The following is a 22683-nucleotide window of genomic DNA, read 5'->3' as shown; positions in this document are numbered from 1 at the left end:
CTTAAAATAAAATGGTGATCCTAACTGACCTAAGACAGGGAATTTTTACTAGGATTAAATGTCAGGAATTGTGAAAAACTGAGTTTAAATGTATTTAGCTAAGGTGTATGTAAACTTCCGACTTCAACTGTAGCTGTCCGATAACCAGTGTTGGGGAAGCTACTCTGAAAATATTTTATTTAACTAGGCAAGTCAGTTAAGAACAAATTCTTAGTTACAATGACGGCCTACCCCGGCCAAACCCAAACAACGCTGGGTCAATTGCGCGCCACCCTATGGGACTCCCAATTACGGACGGTTGTGATACAGCCCGGAATCGAACCAGGGTCTGTTGTGATGCCTCTAGCACTGAGATGCAGTGCCTTAGACCGCTGTGCCCTAAGTATATATACAGTAGTTTACAAAGCTACCAATTACTTCACACTGGAAGAAGTTAAACTACACTGAAGCTACTCTTAATAAATATAGTAGTTCACTACATTCAAACTACTACGTGAAAAATTATTCTATCTAAATATGAAATGCCAGACTACAAAATACAAGAACAGATCACCCTGGAGTCAGATGTTAACAGAATGTGTAATTTAGCCCATTAAAACAAAGAAAGGAAATTCAAACCAACACATTTTTTATTTTGGAAAACAAAAAAGTGTGTAGTTCCAGTAGTTAGCTACACTGTTACATGGCAAAAAAATAAGTAATTAACTACTGAAAACATTATCAAGATCTGAATTTAGTTATACTCCCACCAAGCTACTGTAAAATGTAGTTACATTTCTAGTTGAACTACCTGTACTTCACTAACCCAACACTGCTGATCTCATGGAATGGCTTGTCCTTGTTTCCTTTCTAAACATAGCAATGTGAATGCAAAGAAGACTAGGACCACAAAATAGATGAAGTGAACTGGCAAAATAGTTGAGTCCTCATTCAAAGGCAAGGGCAGTACGAATACAAAGACAACAGTTGCTTTGCTTTTTCTTTTTTTACTCCAGAGTTCACTTTAAAGAGGACTGAGATCAGTTATTTTAAAGAGGACTATGTGAAAACACCCTTAAGTTTACTAGAGCACTTCTGAACATGGTTGTATATGTCTTGATAATACAAACAAGTGTGTATTCGAGTCTGGATACACTCCCGCTCAAAAAGGTTGGATCGGTTTTGCCATCTGGAAAGATAACATTTTAATTTTATAGATAAAAAAAAAAAATGAATGACAAAAATATGGTGAGGAAAAGGTTACTTCTATTTTACCCATTGCTGTAGCCGACCACTGTTTTGGATGGATGTTTCTCAGGCCCTCTCTATACAGTGTGTGTGTGTGTGTCATCTAGATCAGAATGAGCTCACTGTGGTATAACAATACTGTCAAGGCAAATTAAGATGAGTCCACTCAGACTTAATCTAGGGTTGAATCCCAGGAACTAAATGAGGCCACGCACCGGGAGTCACAAATAACAAGAACAACGAGCAAAAATAACCATCACTGAAGAAAAACCTGAAGAAAAAAAAGAGGGAACAGCTGATGGAACAAGGACAGATTAAAAGAGCGGAGAGATAATGATTGGGGGAAAGAGGTGAGAGCGATGGATGGATAATCCGTGTCTCTTCCTATAATGAAGATGCCCGATTACAGTCTACCCTTAATCCATTAGGCCCAAATGCACGTGCACACACACACACTCAATGATCCCAATACAAAAATGCTGTATGTTTTCTGTACACTTGTTATACTCCTGAGACCAGTGCTAAACTATCAAGGCTGGCTTTCAAAGTTGCATACACTTCATCTGAGGCAGCAAGGTCGGATAATAGGGACAGCTACGCAGAAAGAGAGAGGGTGGAGATTGAGAGAGCGAGGCCGAGAGAGAGAGGGCAAGAGAGAGAGATAACTGCAGTCCCAGAAAGAGGACAATGCCAGGAGCCAGGAAGTAGAGCATTCAATTAAGGGCATCGTGGCCTAGATGGTACACACTCCCACAATGCAACTCTGCTTTGCCCTCTGTCCCTTCTCCCTCTCTTTGTCCTACTGTCTCTCAGTTCAGCAGTGAGAGGTGTGGCATACCTGAAACACACCGGTCTGCAGCATCATATGAACACCTGGGCCCCCCAGGCGCTCACAGTGTTTAATAATTCAACAACAAAATGCTGCAGAAAAACACGCACGCACACATACAGCAAAATAGGACACCAGGGACGAACACACGCACACTGACTAAGGCTACGCGCCACTTGGAAACATTACTCTGGCGCTCCGAAAGTGTTGTGTCAGCCTTCGGGTAAAGCTGGAACACAGGACACCAGGCCAGACAGAGCCCTGTGGCTCTACTATGGCCTCTATAGTGCTTAACTCCCAGCAGCTGCCTTACATGACTTACAGTCGTGGCCAAAAGTTTTGAGAATGACACAAATATTAATTTACATAAAGTTTGCTGCTTCAGTGTCTTTAGATATTTTTGTCTGATGTGACTATGGAATACTGAAGTATAATTACAAGCGTTTCATACGTGTCAAAGGCTTTTATTGACAATTACATGAAATTGATGCAAAGAGTCAATATTTGCAGTGTTGACCCTTTTTTTCAAGACCTCTGCAATCCGCCCTGGCATGCTGTCAATTAACTTCTGGGCCACATCCTGAATGATGGCAGCCCATTCTTGCATAATCAATGCTTGGAGTTTGTCAGAATTTGTGGGTTTTTGTTTGTCCACAAGTTCTCAATGGGATTAAGGTCTGGGGAGTTTCCTGGCCATGGACCCAAAATATGTATGTTTTGTTCCCCGAGCCATTTAGTTATCACTTTTGCCTTATGGCAAGGTGCTCCATCATGCTGGAAAAGGCATTGTTCGTCACCAAACTGTTCCTGGATGGTTGGGAGAAGTTGCTCTCAGAGGATGTGTTGGTACCATTCTTTATTCATGGCTGTGTTCTTAGGCAAAATTGTGAGGTGCCCCAAACAATCGGAAAGGGGATTCATCAGAAAATGACTTTACCCCAGTCCTCAGCAGTCCAATCCCTGTACCTTTTGCAGAATATCAGTCTGTCCCTGATGTTTTTCCTGGAGAGAAGTGGCTTCTTTGCTGCCCTTCTTGACACCAGGCCATCCTCCAAAAGTCTTCGCCTCACTGTGCGTGCAGATGCACTCCCACCTGCCTGCTGCCATTCCTGAGCAAGCTTTGTACTGGTGGTGCCCCGATCCCGCAGCTGAATCAACTTTAGGAGACGGTCCTGGCGCTTGTTGGACTTTCTTGGGCACCCTGAAGCCTTCTTCACAACAATTGAACCGCTCTCCTTGAAGTTCTTGATGATCTGATAAATGTAAGATTTAGGTGCACTCTTACTGGCGCACTCCTTGCCTGTAAAGCCCTTTTTGTGCAAAGCAATGATGACGGCACGTGTTTCCTTGCAGTTAACCATGGTTGACAGAGAAAGAACAATGATTCCAAGCACCACCCTCCATTTGAAGCTTCCAGTCTGTTATTCGAACTCAATCAGCATGACAGAGGGATCTTCAGCATTGTCCTCGTCAACACTCACACCTGTGTTAACGAGAGAATCACTGACATGATGTCAGCTAGTCCTTTTGTGGCAGGGCTGAAATGTGGTGGAAATGTTTTATTGGGATTCAGTTCATTTGCATGGCAAAGAGGGACTTTGCAATTAATTGCAATTCATCTGATCACTCTTCATAACATTCTGGAGAATATGCAAATTGACATCATACAAACTGAGGCAGCAGACTTTGTGAAAATTAATATTTGTGTCATTCTCAATACTTTTGGCCACGACTGTACATTAACTACTCATAGTAGCTCTATGGATCCAAGCTATAGCCTACAGAGTGGCTTGTGTGACTGATCCAATTGATAGAGAAATGTCTCCGGACTGACATTTTAAAACCGGCAGCAGCAATCAGCCCATTTGGCTTTATGGACTGAGACTAAATTAATCTGTTTCTTCTACATTACACAGAAAGTGATGCAGGTCCTAATCCAGGCACTTGTCATCTCCCGTCTGGACTACTGCGACTCACTGTTAGCTGGGCTCCCCACTTGTGCCATCAAACTCTTGTAACTTATCCAGAACACTGCAGTCCGCCTGGTGTTCAACCTTCCTAAATTCTCCCATGTTACCCCGCTCCTCCGTACACTCCACTGGCTTCCAGTAGAAGCTTGCATCTACTACAAGACCATGGTGTTTACCTATAGAGCAGCCCCTCCCTACCGTCAGGCTATGCGCAAACCCTACATCTCAATCCAAGTACTCTGTTCTGCCTCCTCTGGTCTCTTGGCCCTCCCATCTTTATGGGAGGGCAGCTCCTGCTTAACTCAGTCCAAACTCTTCTCTGTCCTGGCATCCCAACGATAGAGCCAACTTCCCCCTGAAGCTAGGACAGCAGAGTCCCTGCCCATCTTACGAAAACATCTGAAACCCTACCTCTTCAAAGAGTATCTTAAATAATCCCACAGCACCCGCCCCATCACATCCCCTCCTCACCACTCCCCCCACAAAAAAAATCTTGCCTTTCATGAATTAACACTGAGATTTGACTTTTTCCTCTTGCTAGCTCAGACTTTGCTGATAGGTACTTCAGAGGAAAAATGTACTTACTATGACTGAGATATGTGCTTGTCCTACCTAGCTATCTTAAGATGAATGCACCAACTGTAAGTCACTCTGGATAAGAGTGTCTGCTAAATAACTCAAAATGTCAAAAGGAGTCAAAAGACGTGACATTCTGCTTGACTTGAAGCACCGTCTTAAGAAGTGTTAATATTGCCTTATAAACATGCATACATCTTAGAAATGCAGTGATAGAGCATTATGAAACTGTATAGCAAAGCAATAAGGCACAAAAGACCAACGTGACTGGTGCCATGTGAAAGGCTCTGTCCATCTTTTTACAAGGTGAATAAAAATGTTCATCTCTCATCCAATTTCTAAAGACTAGCTCATAACGTGTGTCAGAGCAACATGTTGTGGTAGCTCAGCCCCAACTCTTACCTAACCCCTATTCAATGTAACAAGTATTTCTCCTCCCATCCTCTCCTAATCTCCTCTCTTATCTATTCCTCTCCTCTTCCAATTCCTTCTCTATTCCCTCTCCCCCTCTTAGTGTTGAAAACAAGACTCCAATGGTCAAGAGACTGGAGCAAGATAGACTATACAGTCAATGTCTCTGACTCCCTGCTGTCTTTCTTCCCTTCCTCTCGCCATCTCTCTCTCCCCTTCTTTTTCTGCTGATAGAGAATTAAAGGGGAAAACACCAGACATCAGCAGGAGGGAGGTCAAAGGCTGAGGCTGAGTACAACTCTGGTTAATGTGTTGCTATGGTGTTAACATGAAATGTCTGAGTAATATTTTTAGGGCAGAGAATTTTTTCCTGACCAAGAAAAATTCCAGGTCATACTTATAACCTGAGGCCAAGTGTGTGTGTGCCCAGATGGCCTTTTTGTGTTCCAGAGTCCGAAGCACAGAGCGCTGGCCAGAGACCAGATGGGAGGACAGATCCCCAAGCCCCGCCCCTGAGGAAATAGAGAAAGCTATCTCCACCAGGAAGGAATCTGGAGGATCAGGACCCAGTGAACAACAAAGAGGTGTGCTGGAAACCCGTCTTCAGTACCAGTGTGGTGCGCGTGTGAAGGGGATGAACAGCACCACTGGAAATCCTTTGTAAATAACCCCAATCAGTGTCTTTGTCACGCTGTGAATTTATTTAACCTTTATTTAACTAGGCAAGTCAGTTAAGAACAAATTCTTATTTACAATGACGGCCTTCCCCGGCCAAACCCTAACCCGGGCGACACTGGGCCAATTGTGCGCCGCCCTACGGGACTCCCAATCACGTCTGGTTGTGATACAGCCCGGAATCGAACCAGGGTCTGTTGTGACGCCTCTAGCATTGAGATGCAGTGCCTTAGACCGCTGCGCCAAAATCGGGAGCCCACTGAATGGTGTTCGGACATAGACACCATGGTAACAGAGGGGAGACTTGCACTATAAGCATAGAAACTGAGTGGCCACTCATTAGTCCATCTGTAAAACACACACACCCAAAACGCATCTGTCCATACTTCCATCTGTTATGTGAATTCCAGGCACACGGTAGAAATTCCGATCTCCTCTTTGTTGATTTAAGTGAAACTGATGTTGCCTTATGAAGAACAAAGATCAGACATGACCTTTGAGCCTAATTTATGCACTCTCTGCTCCAAATGGGCATACCTGGAATTCTGCAAAGGCCATCGTGCACACACAGTGCAGAACCATGGTTCAACACTCCACAACCGTATTTATATACTCAATAACCATGACACATTGCCCACTGAAATGACCTGTTGAAAACTTGTAATAATTATAATTTATTACCATCACTGTTATGCAACATGTCTGAACTGTTACAGTGGCCTATTCCAGGACTAGGAGGTTTTCCATGGCCAGCTAATCCGCTTTAATCTGCCAAAGAGAATGAAGTAACAGGCCAGAGAGAAAATCTGCTATAGCCTCCAGCACCGCACCGTCCGGTCGGCATAACGGTCTTCAAGAAGAGGCTGGGGTATTTGGCCAAGCATTTCATCTGAACAAGCTGTTCAAATGGGTTGCAAATGAACCGTTATGATGCTGTCAAACCAAAACCAATCTTTCATGTACGAGGTTACTTACACTGTAGGCCTAATACGCCTAGTGATAAATAGGATTAAACATTGGCCGATAAATCATTCTGGATTAGATAAACACAGAAAACCATGATAACCACTCACCAATGGTCAAATATATTTTTATAAGGTCGGAGACTCAATTGATATCAGTGTTTAACTGCCTGCGTCTCCAAAAGGTCATTCCTATGATAGATAGCAGCACAACTGGAGCTGTCAGAGCGGTGGGCGGGGAAGAGAGGGAGGATGAATGTAGTAGGCTAACCTAAACAATAGCCAAGACTGCATAAAACCAACAGAGACAACTGAACAAAACATGCGTAACCGGTTGTAAAATAGTGAACTAAAACACACAAGACCCCCTTATTTAGGCACAGGCTACTGTCTAGGTTTTTTCTAAAACAGTTTACCCTACAAATAGGCCTCATAGCTTTCCCTAATATCGAAGTGGGTAGCCTATGTCACGTAATTTGTAATGACATAGGCTAGCCTACAAAAAGTGTCATTCGATATTTCTCTATCATAGCGTATCCAACAAACACTCGTCTCATCAAACTAGATATGGAGTAACGCTAGCCTACAGTCCGTTAAATAACTCGTCATAGATAACCAAACATCTCTGCTGGCTTCCAGTTAAACCAGGAGCTTAACGGTCATTAAACCGAAACGGATACAAAGTATCCAGCGCGAGCGTCCCGCTATATTCGGCAACAAAGTTTCAAAGGCCTACCGCGGTTTACCAGATGCAAATTCATACCCAATTAGCATTGACAACAATAGGGCTTTTGAAAATGTTATTAAGTAATAACACACTCACGTTCCGAGGATCTCTTTCAATTCAAATATTTTCTTGATATCGTCGACTTGCTTTTTCCACGTCCCTTTCCCGGACTCTCCATTCTCCCGATCCATGGTGGAACAGGGGAAAACCGGGGCAAACGATGCCAGTGAGTCTCAGCAGCCCCCCGACGTAACGCAGCTTTCCCACGCTTCGAGTTACACTTCCTGCTCGTGAGGAGCAGACCCACGCGCATAGAACGAGCTAGGCAGAAAACCTTTTCGAGCTCGTGGTTTTCCCGCTGTAGAAATGTCACCGCAGCTCTCTAAACAGGTCTCCTGTTTTCTTCGCTTCTTTTTCTGTCTACAGCGTTCCGTTTGACCGACAACGAGCTTTCACCGTTTGCGGTTGCACCTGCAGGGTTAAACTGGTCTAGATTATCTTGACGTAAATTGTTTGGGTCTACGAGTCACCTTTGCGCGATCGCCTTGTCTCTCTCTCCCAAAAAATGTTCTCGTTTTAATGAAGTCCTCTGTTGAGCCGTGTGGTGCGTAATGCGAGGACCGAGGAGTATTATTTCATCTAACCATGCTGATTGTGCCATCGGTTGTTATGGCAATGGAGGCTAGGATGCTGCTCATCGCTCGATTTGACAGCGTTGCGCACAAGTGTGTGTGTGTGATAGGATGTCTAGAGATAATTCGCATTGCACCAAAGATACGTTCACGAAACCAGAGTATTTGCAAACCATCAAAAACGGACAAACCTGTTTCTAAATAAGTAAATTATTTTATATTGGCCAATGTTTATTATGATTGATATTGGGCTATTCCAGGTCAGATGGTGGAGTCTACATTGGGACCCATGCAACTTGCTGTGAAGTTTGAGAAAGGGTGTCTCTAGATAAAATGTGAAAACTTCCCATATTACTATATCTTGATCAAAACAGTGCTGACATGCATGAGACAGGTGATGCAATGAAATGCAATTCATGGGTCCTACACAAGTTTAATATCTTAGACACTATAATGGTCATATTATATTCTGATGTACTAATAAATACATTTGAGTTTGGGTGTTAATATTTAGATGGTTAAATACTCCCATCTCCAGCAAAGCAGTCTTGACTGCAGTGTCTTATCTGAATGCGCTGTAATCCACCTAAAAACACACACACGGAATAGTATCCTCCAGTCGTGAAGAGCATTATTGCAGACTTTTTTCATCTGACAGGCCTACCAGAGCTTGTGTATAGGATAAAAGAGAGTGTGTGAGAGAGGGGCCAAGAGTGTGTCTGCGCGTGTGCTCTAGACGCTCATGAGTATTCCAGCTGCAAACTACTGCAGGTCCCTCTCAGCTCAAGAAAATCTATTCTCCACTTACCCTACCTCTCCCTTTCTCCCTCCTTTGATCTCCAGCTCTCTCAAGTTAGACTTTCACATATCTGCCTCCCTCCCTCACAGAAGGATGATTAGTCAACCCAGGCTGAGATGTAGGCTAGGATTTATGTCCATCTTGGCACACTGAAGAGAAGAGAGCAAGGGGAATTGAAAAGGGAGGTAGGAGGATGATGGATGTGTAGTCTCTTCTTTCTATCAGCAGTCTGGCACCCACCTTCCCTCAGATGGGTGTGGCATCACCCATCATTGATCTTTTTGCACCCCCCCCCCCCACCGCATGCAGGAGCAGTGTGCTGAAAACACAAGCCCCTGCCTCCAGGCTCAGATAATACAACACTGCAGCTCTCTGAACAATGTACTGTATCTGTATACAGGCTAGGATCTATTGGTTAACCAGCAATATTCTATCCCAACAGTGCTTTGTTATCGCATTTTACTTACTAGGCTACACTAGTGGTAACTATTCAAGACAAAACAGAACATCCAGGCATTCCATCCTAACGGAAATGCATTTCACATGAATTGTTATCCCAGACTCCTTTCTCTGCCCAGGACAGCTCACCATCTCCGATGGTTCTCATGTTAGGTAAACAACTCCCCCAAGTGGACCCTAATAAAAATGCACTACTCTCTTTCTCAACCTGCTGGTCTAGTCATTGGTGGCAAATTCCATTCTACTTTTTTAATCACATCCACTGTAGAGAAATGTAATAATCTACCAGTGAAAGTAGTATGCCTTCTATTTTAGTCTACACAAAAACAGACTGACAACAAAGAGCATACACCAGCAATTTATTACCCCATCAGAACACCTCTCTTTGCCAGCACATAGAAAATAAACCAATGATAAGAATCAAAACTAATTCTACAATAACATAGATAGAACTATAACGACCAGAGAGAGTAAGTAAGAAACTGGAATGTTTGAAATACTGTTTCACAGAGACTTCGTGAGTAAACCTTTGTATTGCTATTACATACAGATGTGTGTCTTAACGAAACCATCAGAAAGCACATGAAAAAATGTGCATTTGGTGTGTGTGAAGAGAGAAAGTCCAGTGGATTAAGTCAGAAAACTCTGACCCTTTGGGTATCTCCCTCAGAAATTGCAATCCCATGATGTACCTGCTATACACACAAACTAAGACACGTCTCTTCCCCAGCGCTGTATTATACATTTGAGCATTCTTTATTCCTATACACAGACTCCTGTAACAGACAATGTTTACACAATGTTAAGTTACAGTATTTATATTTACATTAGACACACCGGGCCAATAGAACAGGGGCACTGCTTAGAACTCCCCTCTTAAATACACACAACCATGAGATTTAATGGGACTTTTAGTGTTGCAGGTAGAAATATACTGCACAGAGCGGTCATGATGCTTTTCTCCTCATTATGGTTTGTTGTGTTTGTTCTATTCGATACATTTCTATCTGCAGCATTCTGGATAGGTCTAAGGTGATGACCAAAAAGTGTATGGATTCCATCAGAAGATTCAAGAGCTTATAAGGACAAACCTCCATGTGTATAGTAGTCTCTGTGCTAACCACTAACGCTAGCCTTACAGTTTTAGGGTTATTGTTATGCTAGGCTAACAGTCTGAGGGAAAAGTCACCGTGTAGAGACCCTGCTCCTCAGGGGCTGTCACTGTCGTACCTCTTCCTCCACCTCTTCCTCAGAGTCCTCTTGCTGGCGTTTCTTCTGCAGCAAAGAGTGAAAGTGTGAGATTATAAAACACTAATGCCGGGCTCCTGAGTGGCACAACGGTCTAAGACACTGCATCTCAGTGCTTGAGGCGTCACTACAGACACCCTGGTTCGAATCCAGGCTGTATCACAACCGGCCATGATTGGGAGTCCCAGAGGGCGGCATACAATTGGCCCAGCATCATCTGGGTTTGGCCGGTGTAGGCCGTCATTATAAATAAGAATTTGTTCTTAACTGACTTGCCTAGTTAAATAAAGGTTAAATACAACATTTTAATTGTAAAATGGTTGTGGAGATTGCCACAGGGTTGTTATAAGACAATCTTAAATTGTGTGATCACCACTGCCGTTGTTCTCACCAGTTTGAGGAAGTCGATGAGTTTGTATGCGTCCTCGCCAGTGGAGAGGTCCACAAAGTCCCTAGGGATCCGGTAGCGCAGACAGGGACTGGGCTGCACCGTCACATCACTGGTGGTGTAGCGGAACACAGGGCCTTCCTACAGATACAGACGTACCACAAACTCGTGTTAACACAGGGCCTTCCTACAGATACAGACATACCACAAACTGGTGTTAACACAGGGCCTTCCTACAGACGTACCACAAACTGGTGTTAATACAGGGCCTTCCTACAGACATACCACAAACTGGTGTTAACACAGGGCCTTCCTACAGACATACCACAAACTGGTGTTAACACAGGGCCTTCCTACAGACATACCACAAACTGGTGTTAACACAGGGCCTTCCTACAGATACAGACATACCACAAACTGGTGTTAACACAGGGCCTTCCTACAGATACAGACGTACCACAAACTGGTGTTCACACAGGGCCTTCCTACAGATACAGACATACCACAAACTGGTGTTAACACAGGGCCTTCCTACAGATACAGACATACCACAAACTGGTGTTCACACAGGGCCTTCCTACAGATACAGACATACCACAAACTGGTGTTAACACAGGGCCTTCCTACAGATACAGACATACCACAAACTGGTGGTTAACACAGGGCCTTCCTACAGATACAGACGTACCACAAACTGGTGTTAACACATATTAGCAACTATGACTGAGGAGCAGGCCGTTTACTCTGGGCACCCAGAGTAAACGGCCTGCTCCTCAGTCCCAGTTGCTAATATATGCATATTATTATTAGTATTGGATAGAAAACACTCTGAAGTTTCTAAAACTGTTTGAATGATGTCTGTGATTATAACAGAACTCATATGGCAGGCAAAAACCTGAGAAAAAATCCAACCAGGAAGTGGGAAATCTGAGGTTTGTAGGTTTTCAACTCATCGCCTATCAAATACACAGTGGGATATGGGTAATTTTGCTTTTCCTAAGGCTTCCAATAGATGTCAACAGTCTTTAGAACCTTGTCTGATGCTTCTACTGTGAAGGGGGGGGCGAATGAGAGGGGATTGAGTAAGGTCTACCATGACCTGAACATGCGCTGACCATGCACGTTCATGTGAGAGCGAGCTCCATCGCACTTCTGAAGACAAAGGAATTCTCCGGTTGGAACATTATTGAAGATTTATGTTAAAAACATCCTAAAGATTGATTCAATACATCGTTTGACATGTTTCTACTGACTGTTACGGAACTTTTTGACATTTCGTCTGCTTTTAGTGAACGCGCTTCGTGACTTTGGATTTGTTTACCAAACACGCTAACAAAAGTAGCTATTTGGACATAAATGATGGACATTACCGAACAAATCAAACATTTATTGTGGAACTGGGATTCCTGGGAGTGCATTCTGATGAAGATCATCAAAAGTAAGTGAATATTTATAATGTTATTTCTGACTTCTGTTGACTGCACAATATGGCGGATATATTTTTGTCTTGATTGGGCTCTGAGTGCCGACCTCAGATTATTGCATGGTTTGCTTTTTCCGTAAAGCTTTTTTGAAATCTGACACAGCGGTTGCATTAAGGAGAAGTGGATCTAAAATTCCATGTATAACACTTGATCTTTGATCAACGTTTATTATGAGTATTTCTGGAAATTGATGTGACTCTCTGCAAAATCACCAGATGTTTTTGGAACTACTGAACATAACGCGCCAATGTATACTGAGATTTTTTGATATAAATATGAACTTTACCGAACAAAACATACATGTATTGTGTAACATGAAGTCCTATGAGTGTCATCTGATGAAGATCATCAAAGGTTAGTGATTAATTTTATCTCTATTTCTTATTTTTGTGACTCATGTCTTTGGCTGGGAAAATGGCTGTGTTTTTCTGTGATTTGGCGGTGACCTAACATAATCGTTTGTGGTGCTTTCGCTGTAAAGCCTTTTTCAAATCGGACACTGTGGTGGGATTAACAACAAGATTACCTTTAAAATGGTATAAGATAGTTGTATGTTTGAGGAATTTTAATTATGAGATTTCTGTTGTTTGAATTTGGCGCCCTGCACTTTCACTGGCTGTTGTCATATCAATCCCGTTAACGGGATTGCAGCCCTAAAAAGTTAACACAGGGCCTTCCTACAGACATACCACAAATTGGTGGGACTTGCACACATGAACAAACATACACATGCATATGTACAACAAAGCCACAGCCTGGGTCACATATTTGTCACTGACCTGCTGGGCTGTGTCACCCTGCTCTTGATTGGCTGACAGGCTGTTCCCGGAGGTAAGCTCCTCCCACGTGAACAGCAGTGAATCTGTCACCTCACCAAAGGGGTTGAGATCGATCAGCCACACCTTCCCCTGTCAAACACACACAGGGTCAAAGATGCACATACTCATAGAAAAGCCTTGGCTACAACCAAACAGAGGCAGGAAATAATGTCTGGAAAAATAAATGACAAAAGACTTACCCAGCTATCTCTGTAGACATCCAACACAACTGTAAAACAGAAAACATACTGCATTACTCTTATTACAATATATTCTAATTATCAACCACACTGAATCCCACTCACAGTCCTCATCCAGGAACTGATACTGGACGTGTTGGCTGAAGAACTCCTGGATGGAGTGGCAGATCTGGGCTTCCTGCTTGGAGATGTGGTGGTAGTACTGGGTATAGTCTCTCTGGGAGATCCCTAAAGAACACACGCACAGCTCTCAGAACAGATCTCCAGTCCACACAACAGCCCTGACGCTTGCAACACTGTCTTGGGAACAGTGCAAGTGAACACAGGCTCTCTGAATGTGGCTGAGGGAGGGTGAGAGTAAAGGTGAATGGTGTGTTAACCTCTTCATACAGTACTTACCGATCAGCTTGTTCTCTTTGATGAAACACCTGAACTCCCCACCAGGTAGCAGCTCACTCCACTTCCTCAGGACCAGCTGAACTCAGGGGTATAATACAACACTATTAAACAGTGGGAAGAAAAGGTGTGTGTGTGTGTGTGTGTGGAAAAGAGAGTGTAAGCAGGTGAGTACGTGTTAAATACCTCATAGTTTATGGCTGGATTCTGAGAATTCTCGTCACTGCTGTGAAGGAATCTGTAGAGGGAGATTGGAACAGTGACCATTCGGTTCTAGACTCACATTAAACTCACACACACTTGCATTCACACAAATACAAACACAAGAGTAGTAAGCTTCACACACATGCACACCTGCACAAATGCTCCTCATTGGCCCCTTCACAATTGAAAGCTCAGTACTAAATCAAGTGCTGGACGGTGCTGTATTAAGTCTTCCACCATGCCAGAGCTGTCTGCCAACTGGGCCCATTATCAGAGCGCTCCAATGGGAGCAGTACATCTATGATGAAGCAATCTCACCAAACCTCTTCCCAGCCTACTGCTGTCAGAAAGGCTGACTCACTGCCTGCAGTGTTTTCCACAGCGGGTAGAAAACCCATCTGTACTGAACAAAAATATAAAACGCTACAATTTCAAAGATTTTGTTGAGTTACAGTTCATATAAGGATTGAAATAAATTGAAATAAATTCATTATGCCCTAATCTATGGATTTCACATGACCGGGGAGGGGCGCAGCCATGGGTGGGCCGGGGATGGCATAGGATGTGGAGGTCCTGGGCTGGTGTGGCTACACATGATCTGCGGTTGTGAAGCCAGATGGACGTACTGGCAAATTCTCTAATACGACGTTGGAGGCGGCTTATGGTAGATAAATTAACATAAAATTTTCCGGCAACAGCTCTGGTGGACATTCCTGCAATCAGCATGCCAATTGCATGCTCCCTCAAAACTTGAGACATCTGTGACATTGTGTTGTGTGACAAAACTTGTCCCCAGCACAAGGTGCACATGTGTAATAATCATGCTGTTTAATAATCTTGATATGCCACACCTGTCAGGTAGATGGATTACCTTGACAAAGGATAAAATTCTCACTAACAGGGAAGTAAACAAATTTGTACACACAATTTGAGAAAAATAAGCTTTTTGTGCACATGGAACATTTCTGGGATCTTTTATTTCAGCTCATTTTCATGCAAATGACTGCCGGTATCATGGTAATTGACCATTAACGAACATAAACACGTCTAGCATCTCCAGGCATCCACTCATACAAGCCGCTGATCTACATTTTTAAAAAGTATAACAAATCCATTTAATAAACACCATCACAATAAATCCATTATTTATTTTAGGCAGGTCTAAAGAAACATTATGATATGAAGAAAATGTATATTTCAGAAGAACAGAATATGTTATCTAGCTATGCACCATGACATACGCTGCTAGTTCATTTAGCAGACAAGACATGCTTATAAGTCTTGTGCCATTATTTTAAGTAAGAAGAATATAATTTTACTTAGCTGAATAAAATAGAAAGGACATTTTTACCAAGGGCGCATATAAAGTGGCTGTGAGCGTAAAAGTAATTTAGATTTAGAGCTTTTTGGCAACTTTTGTTGTGAATAACACAGACCTTAAAATGTCTTAGAAATCAAAACAAATATGGGCTCCATGATGCGACTATAGGCTATTGATGATGTGAGAGTGTAGCAAAAAGCTTGCCTCAGGTTGCACACTCTGTTCTCTCATCCTGTATCATCATATTTTCACACATCAAATCAAACTTTATTGGTCGCGTACACATATTTTGCAGATATTATAGCGGGTGTAGCGAAATGCTTACAGTTGAAGTCGGAAGTTTACATACACTTAGGTTGGCGTCATTAAAACTTGTTTTTCAACCACTCCACAAATTTCTTGTTAATAACAAACTATAGTTTTGGCAAGTCGGTTTGGACATCTACTTTGTGCATGACAAGTAATTTTTCCAACAATTGTTTACAGACCGATTATTTCACTGTATCACAATTCCAGTTGGTCAGAAGTTTACATAGACTAAGTTGACTGTTCCTTAAAACAGCTTGGAAAAATCCAGAAAATTATGTCATGGCTTTAGAAGCTTCTGATAGGCTAATTGACATCATTTGAGTCAACTGGAGGTGTACCTGTGGATGTATTTCAAGGCCTACCTTCAAACGCACTGCCTCTTTGCTTGACATCATGGGGAAAAAAAATTGTAGACCTCCACAAGTCTGGTTCATCCTTGGGAGCAATTTCCAAACGCCTGAAGGTACCACGTTCATCTGTACAAACAATAGTACGCAAGTATAAACACCATGGGACCACGCAGCCGTCATACCGCTCAGGAAGGAGAGGCGTTCTGTCTCCTAAAGATTAATGTACTTTGGTGCGAAAAGTGCAAATCAATCCCAGAACAACAGCAAAGGACCTTGTGAAGATGCTGGAGGAAACAGGTACAAAGGTATCTATATCCACAGTAAAACGAGTCCTATATAGACATATCAACATAACCTGAAAGGCCGCTCAGCAAGGAAGAAGCCACTGCTCCAAAACCGCCATCAAAAAGCCAGACTACGGTTTGCAACTGCACATGGGGACAAAGATCATACTTTTTGGAGAAATGTCCTCTGGTCTGATGAAACAAAAATGGCCATAATGGCCATATAGACCATTGTTATGTTTAGAGGAATAGGGGGAGGCTTCCAAGCTGAAGAACACCATCTCAAGCGTGAAGCACGGGGTGGCAGCATCATGTTGTGGGGGTGCTTTGCTGCAGGAGGGACTGGTGCACTACACAAAATAGATGGCATCATGAGGTACGAAAATTATGTGGATATATTGAAGCAACATCAAGACATCAGTCAGGAAGTTAAAGCTTGGTCGCAATTGGGTCTTCCAAATGGACAATGACCCCAAGCATACTTCCAAAGTTGTGGCAAAATAGCTCAAGGACAACAAAGTCAAGGTATTGGAGTGGCCAACACAAAGCCATGACCTCATCCTATAGAAAATGTGTGGGCAGAACTGAAAAAGTGTGTGCGAGCAAGGAGGACTACAAACCTGACTCAGTTACACCAGCTCTGTCAGGAGGAATGGCCCAAAATTCACCCAACTTATTGTGGGAAGCTTGTGGAAGGCTACCCAAAACAGTTTGACCCAAGTGAACAATTTAAAGGCAATGCTACCAAATACTAATTGAGTGTATGCAAACTTCTGACCCACTGGGAATGTGATGAAAGAAATACAAGCTGAAATAAATCATTCTCTCTATTATTCTGACATTTCACATTCTTAAAACAAAGTGGTGATCATAACTGACCTAAGACAAGGAATTTTTACTAGGATTAAGTTCAAATGTATTTGGCTAAGGTGTATGTAAACGTCCGACTTCAACTGTGTATATATATATATATATCGATATAGAATATATATACAGTATATCACAAAAGTGAGTACACCCCTCACATTTTTGTAAATATTTGAGTATATCTTTTCATGTGACAACAATGAAGAAATTACACTTTGCTACAATGTAAAGTAGTGAGTGTACAGCTTGTATAACAGTGTAAATTTGCTGTCCCCTCAAAATAACTCAACACACAGCCATTAATGTCTAAACCGCTGGCAACAAATGTGAGTACACCCCTAAGTGAAAATGTCCAAATTGGGCCAGGTTGGTGCCAGGTTTCCTCCAGAAGTGATGCTTGGCATTCAGGCCAGAGTTCAATCTTGGTTTCATCAGACTAGAGAATCTTGCTTCTCATGGTCTGAGAGTCCTTTAGGTGCCCTTTGGCAAACTCCAAGTGGGCTGTCATGGGCCTTTTACTGAGGAGTGGCTTCCGCCTGTCTAAAGCTACCATAAAGGCCTGATTGGTGGAGTACTGCACAGATGGTTGTCCTTCTGGAAGGTTCTCCTATCTCCACAGAGAAACTCTGGAGCTCTGTCAGAGTGGCCATCGAGTTCTTGGTTACCTGCCTGACCAAGGCCCTTCTCCCCCGATTGCTCAGTTTGGCCGGGTTGGCCAGCTCTAGGAAGAGTCTTGGTGGTTCCAAACTTCTTCCATTTAAGAATGATGGAGGCCACTTTGTTCTTGGGGACCTCCAATTGTGCAGATATATTTTGGTACCCTTCCCCAGATCTGTGCCTCGACACAATCCTGTCTCGGAGCTCTAAGGACAATTCCTTTCAACCTTATGGTTTGATTTTTGCTCTGTCATGCACTGTCGACTGTGGGACCTTATAAAGACAGATGTGTGCCTTTTGAAATCATGTCCAATCAATTGAATTTACCACAGGTGGACTCCAATCAAGTTGTAGAAACATCTCAAGGATGATCAATGGATACAGGATGCATCTGAGCTCAATTTTTAGTCTCACAGCAAACGGTCTGAATACTTAAGTAAATGTGATTTCTGTTTTTTTATTTTTAATACATTTGCAAAAATGTCAAAAAACCTGTTTTCACTTTGTCATTATGAGTTACTGTGTGTAGATTGATGAGTATTTGTATTTATTTAATCAATTTTATAATAAGGCTGTAACGTAACAAAATGTTGAAAAAGTCAAGGGCTCTGAATACACTAGGATGAGCCTTAACTAGAATACAGTATATACACATATGAAGAGGGTAAAACAGTATGTAAACAATTACTCTCAATTTAATCATGTCTTTACTAATATGTAAAATTTGGCCCATTAGAATGGCCCATTATCAAATGGGTAGGGGCAGGGGGAAAAGACGTCATCCGTATGCACTCGAATAGCGAATAGAGGCCACTTTCCCGCCGGTTAGTTTTTCAATTATGCGTGTAGGCTACTCCTGTTTTATAGCGGAGCATGTGCTTCATATTAGCAGCTGAGAAATAAATATAGTAGCAGCTGGAATCCTCCTCTTTTTAGTGCCAACCATCAAAACTCCACACATCAACCACTGTTTGAGGAGCCTTCAGCCTCTCGCTGCGCGCAGTTGATATTCCACCCAAACGCTATATGCCATGGGCTCTCCAACCCTGTTCCTGTAGCTACCCAGTGCTTAACTTGGGAAACCAAGTGAAATTTGTTCGGGAACATCGATAGTACCATGTTTTCCCAACTAAAAATATTGAATTAAACTGTTTACAGCCCCTATCTCTCTGCGCGATTGAGAAAGGAAGGAGAGAGAGAGAGAGAGAGAGAGAGAGAGAGAGAGAGAGAGAGAGAGAGAGAGAGAGAGAGAGAGAGAGGAGGCGCATGGTGGTGAGATATTCTGTAGTTAAAGGTATAAAAAAAATATAAAAAATGCACCATTATTCAAAATCAAATTCACTATAATTGTATGCTAACTCTGTAAGTTGCCCTGCACAATCAGTGGCCTATATGTTCTCGCCCAGACTCATGGATAGAAAGTTTGGAGCATAGCATAAGGTCCATTCAGTAGGCATAATAATACAGTCCACACTCAAAGGCATAACTAGAATTTGTTTACTTTTCTAGGCTAGACCAATTATGCACCAAAGACATTAAAAAGGTTATAGTGCGTAATATGCGGTAGGCTATTAGACTATGTATTGTATAAAAAGCACAAACATTTTAATTCATTTTTTTGGGGGAGCTTGAGCTCATATATATATGGGTGTTATATATGGGTGTTTTGAATGAATCATCACCTTAGAAAGCGCTGTCCATTTTGTTATATTTGGCATTGAAACAACATCCACAACAACCATGTTTTCCACTCAGTTTCAACCTGTTGTTGAACTTTCTCCAAATTGATCATCACAGTGAGGTGAGTTTTAAAAGCACATATTGTTTTGATGATGAGTGTTTGATGTGATTTTCCATTGTATTTGCATTGAGTGGTTAGAGGAACAATAAAGCCCTGAGCACCAGACCATTAGGACCTGATGGAGGGACAATAGAGCCCTGAGCACCAGACCATTAGGACCTGATGGAGGGACAATAGAGCCCTGAGTGCCAGACCATTAGAACCTGATGGAGGGACAATAGAGCCCTGAGTGCCAGACCATTAGAACCTGATGGAGGGACAATAGAGCCCTGAGTGCCAGACCATTAGAACCTGATGGAGGGACAATAGAGCCCTGAGCACCAGACCATTAGGACCTGATGGAGGGACAATAGAGCCCTGAGCACCAGACCATTAGGACCTGATGGAGGGACAATAGAGCCCTGAGTGCCAGACCATTAGAACCTGATGGAGGGACAATAGAGCCCTGAGTGCCAGACCATTAGAACCGATGGAGGGACAATAGAGCCCTGAGTGCCAGACCATTAGGACCTGATGGAGGAACAATAGAGCACTAGACCATTAGAACATGGTGGAGGGACAGTAGAGCCCTGAGTGCCAGACCATTAGAACCTGATGGAGGGACAATAGAGCACTGAGCACCAGACCATTAGAACCTGATGGAGGGACAATAGAGCCCTGAGGGCCAGACCATTAGGACCTGATGGAGGAACAATAGAGCACTGAGCACCAGACCATTAGAACCTGATGGAGGGACAATAGAGCCCTGAGTGCCAGACCATTAGAACCTGATGGAGGGACAAGAGAGTCCTGAGTGCCAGACCATTAGGACCTGATGGAGGAACAATAGAGCCCTGAGTGCCAGACCATTTGAACCTGATGGAGGGACAATAGAGCCCTGAGTACCAGACCATTCAGACCTGATGGATGGACAATAGAGCCCTGAGTACCATGCCATTAGCGAGCTGATGGAGGGACAATAGAGTACTGAGTACCAGGTCATTAGGACCTGATAGTCGTTAGTGAGTTGGGTACTATCAACGCATGTCCAGAGTGCATAATAGGAGATTACTGTGACTCAACGGTCACGTGGAATTTGATAATACGGTCACCGCAACAGCCCAAGTGAGAATGTGAGAGTGTGAGCGAGTGGAGGGGATTCTTACGGCTGTGTGAGGTCGTGGGTGATGAAGTCAGAGCTCTTGAAGAGCAGGAAGATATCGCTCAGACTCTGACACTGCAGGGAGCTGTTCAGAGCAATCCAGTTAGCATCCTGCAAGAGAGAAGGAAACACACACACACTTATTCACTCAAAATTACCACTCAGATAGACACACTGTGGACAGTATTTTAACCTTATATTGATGGTGTTAGAGGATTGTGTCTCTCACCCGCGGTGCACTCCAGTTCAGTTTGGGAAAGACACACCCACCTAGGGTGTTGATGGCCTTCAGCACTTTAGAGTTGAATTCTGGGAACTCTGGAGCCTGGAACACAAAGCACCACAACAAATCTCCACCTATTCATTGTATGCATATCATATTACAAACTTGACAAAACTTTTATGCAGATGGATTGATCATATTTAACATTATCTACATTACTTACTGTTACAGTGGTGGTTGTCTCATCATCTGACCACTAATTTTGTTGAGAGAAGAAAATATAATCAATCAGTAAATCAAACAGCCAAGCATTGAGCATAAAGTCTGCCTTTTCAGTCTCTACTTTACTAGAGAGCGAAATGGAGTGCACCTCTATGTCTGGAGCAAAATTACCTGAACGTCTTCCTCCTCTGAGTCACTGTTGTTGGTCTGGTTATGCTGAGTGTTGTTGTCCCTGGTATGAGGAGAGATTTTATCAGGGAGTATAAGGGCAATTCCATGGTAACGGAATTACGCTGAGACTAAGATTTTTCATTTTTAAATGTATACCAAACAAAAACCATTGATTTCTATAGTTTTTTAAAACTTTTAACTCTATACACAAGGACTACTTTCAACAATTTCCACTGAAAATTCTACAAAAACACATTTACAGGAAGAACTGTGCAGATACAAAGTTTGGCAACAGAATAAAACTGAGGGAGATTTTACCATAATTATGCTACCACTTTGCATCTGCAGTTTTTTCCAGTACGTTTTTTTTTTTATTGTGTAAATTGTTCAAAGTAGTCATTGTGCATAAAGTTTTATGATTTGTTCAACTTTGAAAATCAGTTTTGTTTTTGTTTTGGGCATACATTTTAATTTTAAAATTGGTGTCTCTAAGTTACAGTGTATGGGAATAGATACAGGACACTAGATGTATGTGCTTTAAAGGGTAATAAGTATGCTTACCCTCCAGAAACTACTAGTGTTCCATCGTCCAGCAAATAATCTATTACATTCTGAGGCAGTGGGAGAATCAAACTGAAAGAAAGATAACACCAAACATTAGGCCTACACAACACAAACTATCAGACTAGTATTGACCAAAGATAAGAGAAAACAAACAGTCTCAAAGGTAGAGATTGATCTGATGCAATATCAATGACAATATCATCACAAAAGCATTTACACCTGGCACTTCTAACAAATTCAAATGTTTAATAACAGTAAAGGACAGGTGTGGTTTGTGAGAATTCACAATTAGCTGATAAAAGTACAGTTTGGCTGTGTTAAAATATCAGACGCACACGAGTATCACACACACAAGTGACATCACATTGGCTAACACAGCTTGCTAGCTAAACAGATAACTATACGTTAGCTACCCAAATTATAGCACAACCAGTGTTTATTTGATAGTGACGAGATCAACAACATATCTGAGACTGTACTGGTCAAGTTAATGAGTTCACCTTTTGATAGTATGCTTCTTAAATATCGGATACCAGACCGAAAACTGACAATTTACAACTTGCTCCTTCTTCATACTGCAAATTATTTACCGGAAGTGAGTCCAGCCACATATGGTTCCCTTAAGAAAAAGGCGATTAATATTGGTTTCATGTAGTTTACAACCTTTCCATAACACCAAAATTATAATGGCTTGTATTTATTACCGAGTTTTAGTTGAATTATAATTCAGGTTAGGTTATCTGGAATGGTTGAGACCGTCTCTAATGT

At 42.4% G+C, this 22683-nt stretch overlaps 2 protein-coding genes across 2 annotated transcripts in view; both read right to left on the bottom strand.

Annotated features, from left to right (window-relative positions):
• The window catches only part of LOC120032194 (calcium/calmodulin-dependent protein kinase type 1D-like), a 64283-nt gene extending 56264 nt beyond the window's left edge, over window positions 1-8019 (bottom strand). Inside the window, exon 1 of the mRNA XM_038978173.1 lies at window positions 7474-8019. Coding sequence (XP_038834101.1) covers window positions 7474-7568 — 95 coding nt within the window. The 5' untranslated portion in view covers window positions 7569-8019. The remainder of the gene's footprint in view (window positions 1-7473) is intronic.
• A 1588-nt stretch (window positions 8020-9607) lies between these two features.
• LOC120032180 (cell division cycle protein 123 homolog) lies at window positions 9608-22675 on the bottom strand. The gene is made up of 14 exons (XM_038978159.1): window positions 22620-22675; window positions 22416-22534; window positions 21913-21984; window positions 21352-21412; window positions 21182-21214; window positions 20965-21060; window positions 20740-20846; window positions 13988-14039; window positions 13805-13880; window positions 13511-13633; window positions 13406-13434; window positions 13167-13295; window positions 10907-11044; window positions 9608-10542 (listed from the first exon to the last, which is right to left on the bottom strand). The coding sequence occupies exons 2-14, from the start codon at window positions 22487-22489 to the stop codon at window positions 10486-10488; spliced, it is 1047 nt and encodes a 348-aa protein (XP_038834087.1). The 5' UTR covers window positions 22490-22534; window positions 22620-22675; the 3' UTR covers window positions 9608-10485.
• Between the last annotated feature and the right edge of the window lie 8 nt (window positions 22676-22683).

Source organism: Salvelinus namaycush, chromosome 38, assembly GCF_016432855.1.
Source record: "Salvelinus namaycush isolate Seneca chromosome 38, SaNama_1.0, whole genome shotgun sequence".
NCBI lineage: Eukaryota > Metazoa > Chordata > Actinopteri > Salmoniformes > Salmonidae > Salvelinus > Salvelinus namaycush.
Note: the sequence above shows the minus strand (reverse complement) of the source record. Positions and strands in the feature narration are given on the sequence as shown.